Source organism: Ranitomeya imitator, chromosome 1, assembly GCF_032444005.1.
Source record: "Ranitomeya imitator isolate aRanImi1 chromosome 1, aRanImi1.pri, whole genome shotgun sequence".
Lineage (NCBI taxonomy): Eukaryota > Metazoa > Chordata > Amphibia > Anura > Dendrobatidae > Ranitomeya > Ranitomeya imitator.
Window position 1 is genome coordinate 332,957,961 of NC_091282.1, and position 18,978 is coordinate 332,976,938.

The 18,978-nt window shown below is 45.8% G+C and overlaps 1 protein-coding gene across 2 annotated transcripts in view; it reads left to right on the plus strand.

The window, feature by feature from the left end:
* LOC138671222 (sodium-dependent serotonin transporter-like) overlaps positions 1–18,978 on the plus strand; it is a 316,922-nt gene that overhangs the window by 121,659 nt on the left and 176,285 nt on the right. For both annotated transcript variants that reach the window (XM_069759212.1, XM_069759204.1), the window contains one exon: positions 1,418–1,637. In XM_069759212.1, the coding sequence (XP_069615313.1) occupies positions 1,418–1,637 (220 nt within the window). The remainder of the gene's footprint in view (positions 1–1,417; positions 1,638–18,978) is intronic.

The following is an 18,978-nucleotide window of genomic DNA, read 5'->3' on the forward strand; positions in this document are numbered from 1 at the left end:
TAGGGTTAGGGTTTGGGTTAGGGTTAGGTTTGGAGCCCTAGTAACCCTAGGGATCCTAACCCTAACCCTTACCCTAACCCTAAGGGATCTTAACCCTAACCCTACCCCTAACCCTAACCCTACCCCTAACCCTAACCCTAAGGGATCCTAACCCTAACCCTACCCCTAACCCTAACCCTTAGGGATCCTAACCCTAACCCTTAGGGTTAAGGGAAGGGTTAGGGGTAGGGTTAGGGGTAGGGTTAAGGGTAGGGGTAGGATCCCTTTATCAATTTTATGGTGTGGGGTGGCTTATCAGTGTGTTTTCTTTTTTTTATAAAAACGCATGCGTTTTTAACGCAACCAAACGCATGTGCTTAAAAACGCATGCGTTTACATAGACAGCAATAAGTTTTTTTGCCGCAAAAAAAGCGCATGCTTTTTTTGCGGCAAAAAAACGCCGCTAAAAAGTTACTACATGTTGCATTTCTGCAACACAACGCATGCATACAAAAGACGCATGCGGCGGCAAAACGTGGCAAAACGCATTTAAAAAAAGCATGCGTTTTTAATGTTAAGTATAGGAAAAAAACGCATGCTTTTTTGCGCTAAAACGCAGCAGCAATAAACGCAAATGTGAAACCAGCCTTAGTGAATCCTAAGTTGCATCCAGGCTCCCCGGACCTCCATTGTCATCTGTAACTAGTGCCCCGGCTTGCACTTCAAACCATGAGTAAAAGTGTGGAAACTGCACCCTGCTGTGTCCTCGGAGTTATTTACTCCACCATTCACCCTGCACTACATCCATCATCACCATCTTTAACAATATAAATGCCCTGGGACTAAGCTCTACCTGTGGAGAGCTGTATCAACTTTGCTGCATCACCATCATCCCCAGCTGTCTCTATAAGCAGCATCGGCCATCCCTAGCCAAGTACCACAGGTGGCGTCACGAATCATCTCTTATAGACTTTATTTCCCTTTAATTGACTATTATATTGGGCCACAAACCAGGTAACTGCTGCCATGATACATCCCTTTAAGAGCCAACCCGGAACCGAGTATCCCCACGGCCCTGGCGGGCGCTCCAGCCCTATACTTTAATCTGTGTACGTAGTTGATAACAAGGCTAAAAATAAATAATTTGTATGTTCAATAAAACCCTTATTTATTGCTTTAATAAATGAAATCATGACTTTCAAAAAAATGTCAGCCATCATTATCGATGGAGGTTTTTGTTTAACCTACTTGTTTAACACAGGTTAGGCTATGTTTATACTAGCATTCAGCATTCTATAGAAATAGAGAAACTGAACGCCTACAAAATCGAATCTGTCCTATCACGGTTACAAAAGTAGAATATACTTTTTGTTTGTCAGATTTAAGGTGTTTTTCTAACACAAATAAAACAATATAATAATCAGTGCTTTGTTTCTAGGCATTGGATTCGCTATATGCGTCATTGGATTGTATGTGTCCTTCTACTACAATACCATAATCGCCTGGGCTTTGTACTATTTATACTCCTCTTTTTCTACAACCTTACCATGGACAAGTTGTGACAATCCCTGGAATACAGCAAACTGCACTAATTATTTTGGAAAGAGAAACATCACTTGGACTAATAACTCCAAATCTCCTGCAGAAGAGTTTTATACGTAAGTGCATGTAAGTGGATTTAACTTAGATGGTCTAGATTTACAATATTGTTAACAGTCTAAATATTTTAAAACAATGCAATAACTTCTCTATCTATTTAAATATACTTTATACAGTTGTGTGAAAAAGTGTTTGCCCCTTCCTGATTTCCTATTCTTTTGCAGTAAAAATTGGCATTTTGTGTTTGCTTGTGTTCTCTTTGTTAATAAGCGACAGCCTCAAAATCTTAATGATATAGAGATGATCTGCAAAAAGGAGTGGACCAAAATTCCTCCCGACATGCGCGCAAACCTCATCATCAACTACAAAAAAATTTTGACTGCTGTGCTTGCCAACAAGGGTTTTGCCACCAAGTATTAAGTCTTGTTTGCCAGAGGGATCAAATACTTATTTCTCACTGCAAAATGCAAATACATTTATTAAACTTATACAATGTAATTCTCTGGATTTTATTTTTAATATTCTATCTCTCAATGTTAAAATTAACCTACCGGTACCCTTAAAATTATAGACTGTTCATGTCTTTCTCAGTGGGCAAACTTACAAAATCATCAAGGGTGCAAATAATTATTTCCTTCACTGTATATAGTATAAACCAAGAATTTTTCTAATCCTCTCTGGAAATCTGTCTCACCTCCTTTCCTCCACAAGTGTGCCCGAGAGCCTATGTACATACACAGTTCTGAGCCTTATTTCTCAACTGTTCTAAGACAGAATATGTCAAGAATTCCTCATCTGTATAAAGAAAAATGACAGCCCCAGTCCACCAATACTTTAACCCCTTCCTGACCTGTGCCGTACTAGTACTGTGCTGCGGGAACTGCATTTCTGCCAGCCGCACACTAGTACAGCGGCACGATCACCGCTGTTGCACGGTGAGCGCCGTGGCGATCGCATGCAGGTGTCAGCTGTATGCGACAGCTGACTCCCCGAAGCAATGCGCACGATCGGTGCTAGCGCCGATCGTGGGCATTTAACCCCTCTGATGCCAGTGTCAGTAGTGACAGCGACATAGAGAACAATCACGCAGGGAGGGGGCTCCCTGCGCGCTCCCACCAAAACAACGCAATGCGATCGTGTTGTTCCTGTGGTCTCCATGGAGACCCCCGGCTCCAAGATGGCCACGGGGTCTTTCCGGGTCGTTCAGTGAGGTGGCTTGTCAGCGCCTGCTGAGAGCAGACGCCTGCAAGCCTCCTACACTGCCTGTCAGATTTCTGATTTGACACTGTGCTATGCAAAGTGTCAGACCAGCGATCTAACATGATATAGTGAGGTCCCAACCTGGGACAATGTTACACAGTTAAAAAAAAATTAGAATGTGTAAAAATATTTTTTTTTAAATCCTCAAATAAAGAAAAAAATATAAATATTTTTCCAATAAATACATTTATTTATGTAAATAAAAAAAAAACAATAAAAGTACACATATTTGGTGTCGCCGCGTCCGTAACGACCCACTCTATAAAACTGTCCCACTATTTAACCTCTTCAGTGAAAACCGTAAAAAACAAAATTGAGGTAAAAAAATGCTTTATCATCAAACCGCCGTGCAATAAAACGCGATCAAAAACACGGATGTAAATAAAAATGGTACCGCTGAAAACGTCATCTTGTACCGCAAAAAACAAGCCACCACACAGCTCCATCAGTAGAAAAATAAAAAAGTTATAGCGATGCAAAAATATATATTTTTACAATAAAATAGTTTTTATTGTGTAAAAGCGCCAAAACGTAAAGCAATGATTGATATAAATGAGATATCTCTGTAATCGTACTGACCCGAAGAATAAAACTGCTTTATCAATTTTATCACACGCGGAACGGTATAAACGCCCCTCCAAAAGAAGTTCATGAATTGCTGGGTTTTGTTCATTCTGCCTCCCAAAAATCAGAATAAAAAGCGATCAAAAAATTTCATGTGCCCAAAAATGGTATCAATAAAAACGTTAACTCGTCCCACAAAAAACAAGCCCTCACATGGCTCTGTGGGCCAAAATATGGATAAATTATAGCTCTCAAAATGTGGTGATGCAAACACTATTTTTTGCAATAAAAAGCATCTTTTAGTGTGTGACAGCTGTCAATCATAAAAACCCGCTATAAAAACCCACTATAAATAGTAAATGAAACCCCCTTTATCACCCCCTTAGTTAGGGAAAATTAATAAAATAAAAAAATGTATTTCCATTTTCCCATTAGGGTTAGGGTTGGGGGTCAGGGTTAGAGTTAGGGCTGGGGATAGCGTTAGGGTTGGGGCTAAAGTTAGGGTTAGAGTTGGGGCTAAAGTTAGGGTTGGGATTAGGGTTTGTGGTGGGATTAGAGTTAGGGTTGTAATTAGGGTTAGGGCTGGAATTAGAGTTAGGGTTGGGATTAGGGTCAGGGGTGTGCTAGGGTTAGTTTTGTGGTTAGGGTTATGGTTATTGTTGGGATTAGGGTTAGGGGCGTGTTGTGGTTAGGTTTGTGGTGTTATGGATATGCAACACAGGACTAAGGCTACGTTCACATTTGCGGCTTTGGACGCAGCGTCGTGGATGCAACGCACGACGCACGAAAGACGCAAGTAGAACGCATGCATTTTTTACGCATGCGTTCAACCCTTTTTTAATATATAGGGTCTTTTCAGTGTCTCTATTTTTAAAGTAAAGAACGCATGCGTCCTACAACGCACAACAACGCAAGTACTTGCGTCTTCTGCGTTGCCAATACACTTCAATGGAGGTTTTGAAGTGCGACGCAAGCGTTTTTAAAAATTTTGGACGCAGAAAAAATGCAACATGTTGCGTTTGCAACGCACTGCCAGGTGCGTCGAAAGGATGTTAAAGATAGGGAAGCATGACACGTGCGTTGTTTTGCGGCGACGCCGCTGCGTCCAAAGCCGCAAATGTGAACATAGCCTAAGGTAGAAGGGGGAAAACTGACCCTGCACTATGACTAGGCTGAAACCCTACGATGGAGTGGGTGACCCATTTCTTACGAATAGACCCACCGTCGATCCTAGGTTAATCTCAAGCGAAGACCTATAGATAAGGGGAAGGGGTCCCCTAAAAGAACTAAGGACTGGGAACAAAAACGGGTCACCTTCTAATAGAAATCACACAGAAGGCTGCAGAAATCAATAGAAAACAGAAACTAAGGCTAGCAGAACCAGAGGTACCAGCACTGCACAAATAACACACACAGAAGACAAAGCAAAGCACCAAGCTAGAGCTCAAGCACAGTGGCGTAACTACAAAGTTATGGGCCCCGGTGCGAACTTTCAAATGAGGCCCCCCACCATGCCAAAATATTTTCCACCCAAATTCACATTTTCCCTATTAATGTTGCACACTATAGCTTTATTGCAAAGTTGTATAGTGTGACCTCAGTTGCATAACTATCCAGTGCCCTATCCTGGCATATATTTGTCCCCCGTACTGCCATTGTTATGTAATGTATAAAAGAAAATAAACCATTATACTCATCAGGGGCTAACATAGAAGTCATGGGGATCCATATAAGAAGTATAATGCACCCCCATAGTACTCCTTATAGTATAATACACTCCCCATAGTCCCCCATATAGTATTGTACACTCCTCAGTCCTCCATATAGTATAATACACTCCTCCGTATATTAAAATACACTCCTCATAGTGCTCCATATAGTATAATACACTCCTCTGTATATTAAAATACACTCCTCATAGTGCTCCATATAGCATAATACAATCTTCGTAGTGCTCCATATAGTATAATACACTGCTCATAGTGCTCCATATAGTATAATGCACCGCCATCGTCATCCATGTTGTACAATTCACTTCCCATAGTATGATGCACCATAGTTCTTCATATAGTATAATATATTCCCCATAGTCCTCGATTCAGTATAATGCATTGCAGCCCACATATAGTATAATACATCCACCCCACAGAGTATACTGCAGCCCCGCTATACAATACAATGTAACCCCCATAGAATATAATGCAGCCCTCCTCATAGTGTAATGCAGCCCCTCCATACAGGGGCAGTGAGAAAGACATGAGCAAATGGTGACTAGGGGGCAGGGGACAAGGACACAAGGGGGGTAGTGGAGACAGGCACAAGGGTAACATAGGGGGGCTAGGGAGCAAGGAAGACAGACACATGGGGGCTAGGAGGCAGGGGAGAAGGTTACAAGGGGACTAGTGGGCAAGGGAGACTGACACAAGGGGACAAAGGAGACTGGCACAAGGGGACACACAAGGACTAGTTGGCCAGGGAGACTGACAAGGGGACACACGGGGACTAGTGGACAAGGCAGATTGACACAAGGGGCACATGGGGACTAGATGGCCAGGGAGACTGACAAGGGGACACACAGGGACTAATGGTCAAGGGAGACTGGCACACGGGGACAAGGGACACAAGCATAAGGGGAGAAGGGAGACAGGCGCAAGGGGACACACAGGGACTAGTGGACAAGGCAGATTGACACAAGGGGCACACGGGGACTAGTTGGCCAGGGAGACTGACAAGGGGACACACAGGGACTAATGGTCAAGGGAAACTGGCACACGGGGACAAGGGACACAAGCATAAGGGGACAAGGGAGACAGGCGCAAGGGGACACACAGGGACTAGTGGGCAAGGGACACTGACAAGGCTACACACGGGGACAAGGGATAGAAGCACAAGGGGACTCATAGGGACTAGGAGGAAGGGGAGAAGGGCACAATGGGACACACGGGAACTAGGGTGCAAGGGAGACAGGCACAAGAGGACACAAGGGGACTCCGAGGGCAGAGTAGATAGGGACGCAAGGGCTGCAAGGGGACAGAGGAAGACGGGGGGACTGGGGAGGAGGGAAGAAGGGGGCACAGGGATTACAAGGACAGGGTAGATGGAGAACACACGGTGAGAAAGGGGACAGGGGAGACTTGAGAGCAGGGCAGACGAGTTACACAGGGACAATGGGCAGGAAATGCATGGGAGATGAGGAGCATTGGGAGACCAGGGGAGGAGGAACAAGGTGTGTACGGGGGGCCCGGAGGAGCACAATGACCTGAACCTGGGGACCTACTAGGACATGGGGCATCATAAACGCCGGTATAGTTCACTGCGGCGGGGGGAGTTGGGTGCCTCTGACCTGTTGGGCCCCTGACTTGCCAGACTGTGGTAGTTACGCCCCTGCCTCACACACACTACAGATATCATACACACACACACGCACTTCAGATATCACACACACACTATAGATATCACACACGTTATATTAAAAATACCACTATTGATGTGTATATTCGTTATATAGGCCATACTGGTGTGTGTGTATATATACACACACACGTACATATATACACAGCAGTATCACCTATATATAACGTATATACACATCAGTAGTAGTATTGCCTATAGAACGTATATAGACTGCTGTATATACGTTATATAGGTGATACTATCATTATATACAGAAGCAGCCAGTATCACTTATATATTGTATATACAGCAGTATATATACATTCTATAGGCAATACTACTACTGATGTGTATATACGTTATATATAGGTGACACTGCTGTGTATATATGTACATGTGTGTGTATATATACACACACACCAGTATGGCCTATATAACGAATATACAAATCAATAGTGCTATTTTCAATATAATGTATATAGACTGATATATATATACACATTATATAGGTGATACTGCTGTATATAATCACTGTATCACCTTTATAATGTATGTATAGCAGTCTATATACATTATATAGTGAATACTGCTACTGATGTGTATATACATTATATAGGTGATACTGCTGTGTATATATGTACGTGTGTGTGTGTGTGTATATATATACATATACACACACACCGCAGTGTCACCTATACAATCTATATACATCAGTAGCAGCATTCCCTATATAATGTATATAAACTGCTATACATACATTATATAGGTGGTACGGTGATTATATACAGCAGTATCACCTATATAATGTATATATAGCAGACTTTACACATTATATAGGTGCAACTGCTGTATATACACATTTTAAAAAAAATCATCTTGGGACTTACCCAGGTCCCTGAGATGGGGGGAGGTCGGTAGGATAAAGGGCTGAGGTGGGTCGGGTCCCAGCATCGGCGGTAGAGGATCCCAGGCAGGCTGGCAGCATTGGTGAGAGGCAGAGCAGTCTTCTCTGACGCTGGTTCAGGCCGGCCAGCCAGCGTCAGACACAGGTGGAGGTCCCAGCGTCGGCGGTACAGGATCCAGGCCGCAGCCAGGCAGCATTGGTGTACACCAGTCTTCTCTGACGCTGGTTCAGGCCAGCCAGCGTCAGACACAGGTGGAGGACCGTCCCAGCGTCGGTGGTAGTGGATCCCGGACCCGCAGGCAGCATTGGTGTGGCGAGCAGTCTTCTCTGACGCTGGTTCGGGCCGGCCAGCGTCAGACACAGGTGGAGGCGCGCGCCCTATTGCGCGCCAGCCTTTTCAAATATCTCCGTGTGCTCTCCTGCTTGCCCGCACTCGCACGGGCAGCAGCAGACGAGCATACGCAGGCGGCAGGATCAAGGACCGCGACCATGCTCATTGCTCCCGCGACCCGCACTGACGCCGGCCTCCGTGGGCGGCCCTTGTCAGTGCGGGCAACTGAACACGCGCATACAGGAACATTTAACGGGCCGGCTGGAGGCCGGCCGGCTCTATGTAGTAAAATCGCTGCCGGTCTGACCTGCCGGGCGGCGGGCCCCTGACCTGCCGGGCCCCGTCGCAGTGGCGACTGCTGCGACCGCGGTAGTTACGCCACTGCTCAAGCACATTAACACTGTTGTCCAGCAAGGACTGGGAGGCAAGTGCTGGCTAATAAAGAGTGATACACACAGACCAAGACATCCAAGATCCAAGATCCAGATCCAAGACAAACCCAGATGAAAAAGACCAGCAGCCAGAACTCCACCAGAAAATGGCGTATAGTCGCAAACTAAACAGATTCTAATAGTACCTCACCTTTAACGAGGATCCCCTGGATCCTCTAGGCCGGGCCTTATTCGGAAATCTCCTGTGAAAAGCCTTAATTAACCTTGAGGCTGAGTCATCCACAGCTTTCACCCAGGAATTGTCCTCGGGCCCGAAACCCTTCCAGGACACAAGATACTGTAACCCTCCTCTATGCCACCTGGAATCAAGAATGCTCAAACTCGCAGTCATAATCAATTGGAGGAGCAGACGGCATAGCCACCTTATCTGGCATGTCAACCTTCTTCAGCAAAGATACATGAAAAACTGAATTAATTTTCCAGGACGAAGGAATGTCTAATCTCACCACCGCCGAGTTGACAATGTGAACCACTTTGAAAGGTCCTACAAACTTCGGCCCCAACTATTTAGAAGGGATCTTCAAATGCAGATTCCTAGAGGACAATCAAACCATGTCCCCAACAATAAACCTAGTCTCTCTTCTTCTCTTGTCAAAATATTTCTTAGACCTCTGTGAGAATCAGACTGCACTCAGATGTCATCCGATTGCAGTCCTATTGGAATACCTGGGGTAGACCCGCAGATCCACGACAACAAACCTCCCCAGGGTGAGCTGACCAGGTAGACCACCCCCTATATAGAGAGCGTTAGGGGCAGACCCAAGGTAGACTATTGCCGCAGAAGCTGTAACCCGGAGACAGGTAGTAGGAAGTACAAGATAGAGAAGCTAGGCGCATTGATACGACACACAACCTCGAAAGGGCCTATGTACCGTGGACCCAATTTATACGAGGGAATCTTAAGACGAATAAACCTAGAGGACAACCACACTTTATCGCCTGACCGATATACAGGAGAATCCAGACGTCGTTTATCGGCATGTCTCTTAAGGTACCGTCACACTAAGCGACGCTGCAGCGATACCGACAACGATGTCGATCGCTGCAGCGTCGCTGTTTGGTCGCTGGAGAGCTGTCACACAGACAGCTCTCCAGCGACCAACGATCCCGAAGTCCCCGGTAACCAGGGTAAACATCGGGCTACTAAGCGCAGGGCCGCGCTTAGTAACCCGATGTTTACCATGGTTACCAGCGTAAACGTTAAAAAAACAAACACTACATACTTACCTTCAGCTGTCTGTCCTCCGGCGCTCTGCTTTCCTCTGCACTGTCAGCGCCGGTCAGCCGGAAAGCAGAGCGGTGACGTCACCGCTGTGCTTTCCGGCTGGCTGGCGCTGACACAGGATGCAGGAGGAGTGCAGAGAAGCACAGCGCCGGGGACAGACAGCTGAAGGTAAGTATGTAGTGTTTTTTTTTTATGTTTACGCTGGTAACCATGGTAAACATCGGGTTACTAAGTGCGGCCCTGCGCTTAGTAACCCGATGTTTACCCTGGTTACCAGTGAAGACATCGCTGGATCGGTGTCACACACGCCGATCCAGCGATGTCAGCGGGAAGTCAAGCGACAAAATAAAGTTCTGGACTTTCCTCAGCGACCAACGATCTCCCAGCAGGGGCCTGATCGTTGGTCGCTGTCACACATAACGATTTCCTTAACGATATCGTTGCTACATCACAAAAAGCAACGATATCGTTATGTGTGACGGTACCTTAAATCCTGGCCTGAGCCTGTTCCAGGGTGATTTTGGTCTCCTGCCAGACCCTGGAGAACTCCTCGGACAGAAGATCAGCCGCTGGTACACCCGAGACAGGGAGTACCAGCAGAGGGATACCAGGATGTTGCCCATAGACGATGAAGAATGGAGACTTGGAAGAAGACTCATTGATGTGGTTATTGTAAGCGAACTCAGCCCACGGAAGCAAATCAGACCAGTTATCTTGATGAGCATTGGAAAAATGGCGGAGATAAGTCATCAGTATTTGGTTTGTGCGCTCTGCTTGTCCGTTGGTCTGAGGATGATAAGCTGTAGAAAAATCCAGGGTAACATTCATTAGTTTACATAGAGCCCGCCAGAAACGAGAAGTGAACTGTACTCCTCTATCAGAGACTATGTGCAATGGAAAGCCATGAATCCGGAAGATATGAGAAATGAAGATTCTCGCAAATTCTGGAGCGGAGGGCAATCCAGGCAAAGGGATGAAGTGAGCCATCTTGGAGAATCGATCCACAACAACAAAAATGACTGTATGACCAGAGAACTTAGGCAGATCAGTAATAAAGTCTATAGCGATATGCTGCCACGGAGCTGAAGGAACTGGAAAAGGATGTAGGAGACCGGAAGGCAGATGTCTGGGTACCTTGTTCCTAGCACAAGACGGGCACGAAGCGACAAAACCTCGAACATCCGAAAGGGATGGCCACCAATAATGGCGCGAGATGAGAGCGAGCATTTTCTTGTACCCGACATGGCCTGCCAGTCTTGAGGCATGACTCCAACGTAGGACTCGAGACCTCTCGCTCACCCGGACAAGGGTTTTACCTGGTGGTAAGGAAGACAAGCTGACCGGAGCCACAAGAATAATTTTGCTGGGGTCCACGATGTGTGCTGGTTCCTCTACAACATCGGAAGCAAGAAATGACCTGGACAAAGCATCAGCCTTAAAGTTCTTGTCGCCAGGACGGAAATGTAGTTCAAAGTCAAAACGGGCAAAGAATAACGACCATCTGGCTTGTCGGGGATTCAATCTTTGCGCAGAGCAGATATATTCCAGGTTCTTGTGGTCTGTAAAGATCTTGAAAGGGTGAACAGCTCCCTCTAAGAGATAACGCCATTCCTCCAGCGCCAATTTTATGGCCAATAGTTCCTTGTCACCAATGGCGTAGTTCCTCTCCGAGGCGGAGAAGATTTTGGAAAAGAAACCACAAGTAGCCAGTCATCCGGAAGAAGATCTCTGGGAGAGTACTGCACCAGCTCCAATGGCAGAAGCGTCTACCTCGAGAATAAAGGGTTTGTTGATCTCAGGCCGACGGAGTACAGGAGCCGAGGCAAATGCATGTTTCAGAGACCGAAAAGCATCTTCAGCTTCGGAAGACCAGATGTGGGGATTGGATCCCTTGTGAGTCAAAGCAGAAATTGAGGCGACCAGAGTGGAGAAATGTGGGATAAACTGCCGGTAGTAATTGGCGAACCCAAGAAAACGTTGAATTGCTTTCACTCCTTGGGGGCGTGGCCAGTCAAGCACAGCAGACACTTTCTCCGGGTCCATTTGCAAGCCAGAGTCAGAAATAATATAGCCAAGAAACGGTAGCGAAGACTGCTCAAAAACGCATTTCTCGAGTTTGGCGTAAAGACGATTCTCTCTAAGACTGGAGAGCACTTGACGGACATCTCTTCTGTAAGAAGCAAGATCAGCGGAGAACACCAGAATGTCATCTAAGTACACCACCACACAGGAGTAGAGTAGATCTCGGAAAACATCATTCACAAACTCCTGGAATACTGCTGGAGCGTTACACAAGCCGAAAGGCATGACTAAATACTCATAGTGACCATCCAGGATGTTGAAAGCAGTTTTCCATTCGTCTCCTGAACGAATACGGATTAAGTTGTAAGCTCCACGAAGATCCAATTTCGTGAAAATTCGGGCTCCTCTCAGGCGATCAAACAACTCAGGTATGAGTGGTAGCGGGTACTTGTTCTTGATTGTGAGATTGTTGAGACCACGGTGGTCTATACAAGGACGAAGAGTCCCATCCTTCTTCTTAACGTAGAAAAAACTCGCACCTGCAGGGGAGGAGGATTTGCGAATAAAACCTTTGGTTAAATTCTCCCGGACGTATTCAGTCATGGCTTGAGTCTCGGCTGGAGACAACGGGTAGATTCGACCTCGAGAAGGAGTAGAGCCCGGAACTAAATCAATTGGGCAGTCGTAGGGTCGATGCGGAGGTAAGGTATCAGCCTCTTTCTTATCGAAGACCTCCAGGAAAGACAAATATGCGGAAGGTAAATTGGAAGACGCTGAGATAGGACGAGAAGATTCTCTTGGCAACACGGGAAGCAAACAGTTACTCTGGCAGAAGAGTCCCCAACGCAGAATTTCGCCAGACCGCCAGTCAATACAAGGCTCGTGAATCCTTAACCAAGGAAGTCCAAGAAGAAACGTATGGGATAAAGAAGGCAGAACATAGAAGACGATCTTCTCACGATGCAGGATTCCAATTTGGAGTTCCAATTCTTCAGTAACCAACATAACGGACTCCCACAGAGGTTGGCCATCGACTGACGCAATCTGTCGAGGAGTCTCCAGGGATCTGACCGGAATCCGCAATCTCCTAACTGCCTCGAGTTGAATAAAGTTCCCGGCTGCCCCGGAATCTATATAAGCAGAGTCAGAGAAACGTTTATTTCCCAGATGTAAAAGAACAGAAAGAGTGAGGGGTTGAGAGGGTTCAGGGATACCTAGGGAGACCTCTCTTACCTACCCTAGGTGGAGGCGTTTCCCGGCCTCAAAGGACAGGAACGCAAGAGATGAGACGCACTACCACAATAGAAACAGAGACCTTGAGCAAGCCTCTCTTTCCGACGCTGCTCCACAGGTTTAAGACGGTCCACCTGCATGGGTTCCGGGGAAGGAGTCGACTCAGACCGAGAAGGGGAAAAATTAGGAGAAACAGGAGTAAGTCGAGGAAATCTCCTCTCTCTAGCGGATTCTCGAGAGTGTTCCTGGAAACGTAAATCAATGCGGGTTGCCAAAGCGATAAGATCCTCCAAAGACGTTGGAGTATCACGACCCGCCAACTCGTCCTTGATTCGAGGAGAAAGCCCCCGCCAGAAGGCTCCCACTAAAGCCTCATTATTCCATCCTAATTTGGATGAAAGGGTGCGAAACCGGATGGCGTATTGACCCACCGAAAGCGTACCTTGATGAAGATTAAACAGAGACTCGGTGGTATAGGCCAAATGACGCGGTTCATCAAATACTTTACGAAATGTTTCAACAAAGGTGGAGAGTTGGGAAACAAGAGGATCATCCCACTCCCAAAGGGGATTAACCCACGCCAAAGCCTCGCCCTCTAAATGAGATATTACAAATGCCACTTTAGAACGGACAGTGGGATACTGCATGGGAAGTAACTCAAAATGAAGCTGGCATTGGTTTAAAAACCCTCTGCACAATTTAGGATCCCCACTATAGCGAGGAGGTTTAGCCAGACGGGGAGACGGATGAGGAGCTGAAGCCTGAGAGGGAATGGGAGCGGAAGACTGGAGGGCACGAAGGCGATCATCCACAGAAGCCATAAAACTAAGAATATAAGCTTGAGTGTCACGCTGTTGGGCCAGCTCCTGTTGGAGACTTGCTAACAGAGAGGCGCTCCCAGGGTCAGAGGCCTGCAGGGACGAGAGTCGGGACTCCATGGCCTTCAAAAAGGACATAATCCTGGACTGATTCTCCCGGAGGAATAATAATTCCTTCTGGGTAGGAGTCGGGGTACCAGCGGGGTCCATGGCCTGTCTGTACTGTGAGAATCAGACTGCACTCAGATGTCATCCGAGTGCAGTCCTATTGGAATACCTGGGGTGGACCCGCAGATCCACGACAATGAACCTCCCAAGGGTGAGCTGACCAGGTAGACCACCCCCTATACAGGGAGCATTAGGGGCAGACCCAAGGGAGACTATTGCCGCAGAAGCTGGAACCCGGAGACAGGTAGTAGGAAGTACAAGATAGAGAAGCTAGGCGCAGGACGGACAGAGTGAGACAAGATGAAGTACAGTTAGGTGAGAGCTGGGAACCGGTGAGACCAAAGGAGAACTGCGAAGGGGAAGACACAAAGGAAGCGGGACAGAGACTCCAGACTACATAGTACGGAGATGACACTGGGAGGACTGGACTGGACGAGGAGACAAGGAAGCCTGGGAAGGCAGAGAAGCTGAACTAGCTGGACAGAGCGGAGACTCAGAACAGGCAGTGCAAAGACAATGGTAGACCTGAGTCACAGAAGCACAAATGACAGACAGGCAAGGAGCAGAGGAAGGAATCACCTTATATACATGCAGTGCTGGAGGACTTCCAGGTCACGGTCCTCCAGGATCACAGAGAGGAGATACAGAGCGCCTGCAAATCAGAAAGAGGAAGTGCTGGAGTGGGTGGTGCGCACGCGCACCCGACGAGGACCAGAGAGCAGAGAATGAAGGAGAGGACGCGCGCCTGCAGGAGGAGCGCACCGCAGTGGGTAAGAATGAGCGGAAGGAGTGGCCGTGACAACCTCCTATTAGCCTGTTTAAGATTATGGCGCACACTGGTCCAAACCCTTTCCAAATTTCCAGAAAAACTCTCCTCCTTAGGCAGCGCCGCCCCAATCCTAGAAATCCTTACAACAAAAGAAAGGGGAACACCCAGCAGAAGAAGACGTATGATTATTGAGAGCAAACTCAGCTAATGGTAGATATTCCGACCACATCTCCTGATTGTCCGCTACAAAACATCTCAAAAACTGCTCAACGTCCTGGTTCTTCCTCTCGGTCTGTCCATTGGACTGCGGATGATAGCCCGACGAAAATGACAAATGAACCTTAAGTCTGTCACAACAGGCACGCCAAGAGCAAGGCAGAAACTGTGGTCCCCTATCGGAGAAAATGTCCGTGGGAACACCATGGAGTCTAACAATCTCTTTCACAAATGCCCTGGCAAGTGTCTTAGCGCAGGGTAATTTATTGTACAGGACCAGATGACACATCTTACTAAACCGGTCCACAACAACCCAGATAGCAGAAAAACCCTCAGAGACCGGAAGGTCGGTGATAAAATCCATTGCAAGATGTGTCCATGGAGAACTAGGCACCTCTAACGGGCAAAGCAACCCTGCCACTGGTGCATGAGAAGTCTTAGACCTAACGCACACGGTACACTGACGCACCCACTTGACAATTTCTCTTAGCCACCCCGGCCACCCGACCAATCGACTTTCTTGTTTCGGCAATCCCTGCATGACCCGCCAAACAAGACTCATGACATTCCATAAACAAAAGCTCTAATCAGGGCTTTAGGGACAAATAATTTCCCATATGGAGTGTTAGTTGGTGCAGCATCCTGGGCTTTAAGAATGCTATTTTCCAACTCAGAACCTAATGCTGCCACCACCACCCCTCTCTGCAGAATAGATTCTTCCTTTTCAGTATTAACCGCTGGGGAGAAACTTCGAGACAAAGCATCAGCTTTAACATTTTTTTGTCCCAGGAAAATATGTCACAGAGAAATGGAACCGGGCGAAAAACAATGCCCACCTAGCTTGACGGGCATTTAAACGTTTAGCAGTATCCAGAGAGATCAGGTTCTTATGATGAGTAAAGACTTGTATAGGATGTCTAGCGCCCTCCAAAAAATGTCGCCAATGCTCAAACGCAAGCTTAATAGCCAGCAATTCTTGGTTCCCAACATCGTAGTTGAGCTCCGCCTTTTAATCTTGGGACAGTACAGCCCCACTCCTACTGATGAGGCGTTCACCTCTACCAGAAATGGCTTAGTGTCATCTGTCTGGATCAAAACAGGAGGAGAGCTAAACCTCTCCTTGAGATGCTCAAAAGCCTTAACAGCCTCAGGGGGCCATTGGACAGTATTGGAACCCTTCTTAGTAAGATCAGTAAGGTGTTTTGCCATAAAAGAAAAATTCTTTATGAATTTTCTATAATAATTAGGAAACCCCAAAAATCTCTGAATCGACTTCAAGCATTCAGGTGTAGGCCGCTCCAATACCACCTGAACCTTCACCGGGTCCATCTCAAAACCACTGGAAACAAAGTACCCCCAAAAAACTAATTTTCTGTACCGCAAACTCGCATTTCTCCAGTTTAGCAAAGAGTGAGTTTTCGCTCAGAATCTGCAGAACCTCACGGACTCTCTGCTAATGTGACTCCAGATCGGGCGAATAGATCAAAATATCATCCAAATAAAGAATCACACTCCTACCAATCAACGGCCTCAGGATGTCGTTAATGAAATTTTGAAAGAACTCCGGAGCATTTGTAAGGCCGAAAGGCATACCTAGAAACTCAAAATGACCATCCGGGGTATTAAAGGCTGTCTTCCATTCATCGCCTTCTTTACCCCGCAACAAATTATATGCCGAACGGAGATCGATCTTAGAGAACCACTTGGCTCCAACTAATTGGTTAAACAAATTCGGAATTAGCAGCAAGGGGTAAAAATTGCGCACAGTGATCTTATTAATCTCCCTGAAATTCAGACACGGCCTAAGACCCCCATCTTCTTTTTACAAAAAGCAGACATGTGGGAAATGTTATTTATTAACTATATTGTGTGACACATCTCTCTGATTTAAGGGCATAAGAACTAAAAGTTTGTAAATTGCCAAATTTCCATTTTTTTCCACAAATAAACCTAAGTCATATTGAAGAAATTTTACCAGTAACATAAAGTACAATATGTCATGAGAAAAAAATCTCAGAATCACGGGGATCCGTTGAAGCATTCCAGAGTTATAACCTCATAAAGTGACAGTTGTCAGAATTGAAAAAAATGGAGCTGTCAGGAAGTTGAAAACAGGCTTCGGGGGGGGGGGGGGGGGGGGGGTTGTTAGAATGGGTTAAGTCATGAAGGTCAGTCAAGCCAGAAAATTTCTAGAACTTTGAAGGTATTCTAAAATATAGTTATGAAAACCATCAATCACTATGTTGAAACTAAATCTCATGAGATCTGTCCCAGGAAAGTTAAACCAACTGCTGAGGTCTGCAGACAATGTGAAGAGACTTTTTTGGGCTAAACAACCCAAGTCCTGGACATATATCCATAATATTCTGTACTGTGGTCTGATGAGTCAGAAAATGCAACATGCCGTGAAGCATGGAGGAAGAAGTGTAAAAACCATGTAAAAAAACGCATAAAAAAATGCATGCTGATTTCCTGGGAAAGGTGTCCGGTTTTGCTCAGGAAAATTCTGCACACATTCCTGAACGTGTGCATATAGCCTAAAAGGGTGATGGTGCTTTTCTGTTGACAAGGTCGGTGATTTATTCCAAATACAAAGCACACTTACCAGCATGTCTATTACTGCACTCTGCCACGACATGTCATCGCATGTAGTTTGCACTTAGTCAGATCATCATTTGTATTGCAACAGGACAATCACCCAAAACACTAGCTATGTAAGGACTATGAGACCAAGAGTGAGAGGGATTGTGTAGAGACATGGTCTCTACAATTGCCCAACTTCAACTTAATTAAGATGGTTTGGAATAAGTTGAACAGCAGAGTAAATGCAAAGCAGCCAACAAGTGTTCAGCACCTCTGGGAACTCCTTCAAGACTGTTGAAAAAACATTCCAGCTGTCATCAGAATAAAAAGGGTACTTTGAGGAATGTAAGATTTAATGTCTATTTTGGTTTGCTTTACATTTGTGTCTTTTTTTCCACATGTGATCCTTCGTGGTTTTGATTGGCACTGAATATGTTTGTGTATAGTGTAATACATATTTTCAGTCAATATAAAAATTTTCCACACTCCTATTGAAATGCCAGGTATGTCTTATGTAAAACAATCATTCCAAAAAGAATCATATCAGAATTGTTGCCACCTTTATTGTCACTTACAATCAGTACATTTGATTTGACTAGTTTGGACGTGCCAGTTGTTTTTCTGTCATTTGTATGTTAGCTTACTGACTCCCATCACCATGTGGTTTTTAATTACATCTATTCACACTTGGTTCCGGCCAACCCATATGTAGTCAGTATGTCACTGACCCGTAGAAGCGCCCATCAGGCGCGAAACGGCCATCGTCAGGCTTGCCGCTCTCATTGTACAGCACCCCCGGCCGTGAAGATTTTAACCATGTGTGAATAAATTTACCTGTCTCGGATGATCGGTGAGTGCTGCCTGTTTCTTCTTTGCAAACGTACAACCCATATGTAGGCCTTGCTGACAGAGGTGTCCACATTCACCCAGGCATACAGACACTGGCCTTCGGTAAGTGTTCACATTTGGACAGGGAGGTCAGGGACCCATCAGTTTTAATGAGACCACCTTGACGATGGTTGATGGGCTCACACTATTTGATCAAATTCTGTGCAAAGCGTCTCTCAAATATTTTCCTAATGTTCAAAAGCCATTTTGCTATTCATATTTCATGTATTCCATATTAGACATGCTTTGGCACAATAGAGTGCAACCTTTTTTTGTATATTGTGTATGGAGGTAGCTGCTCCTGGTATGCACCTATTCACACTAGTTTGGATGTGCCAGTCGTTTTTCTGTCATTGCAAAAGAACTGAGACTGGGATGGAGATTTGTCTTCCAACAAGACAATGATCCCAAACATAAAGAAAAATCTACAATGGAATGGTTCACAAATAAACTTATCTAGGTGTTAGAATGGCCAAGTCAAAGTCCAGACCTCAATCCATTTGAGAATCTGTGGAAAGAGCTGAAAACTGCTGTTCACAAACGATCTCCATCAAACCTCACTGAGCTCGAGCTG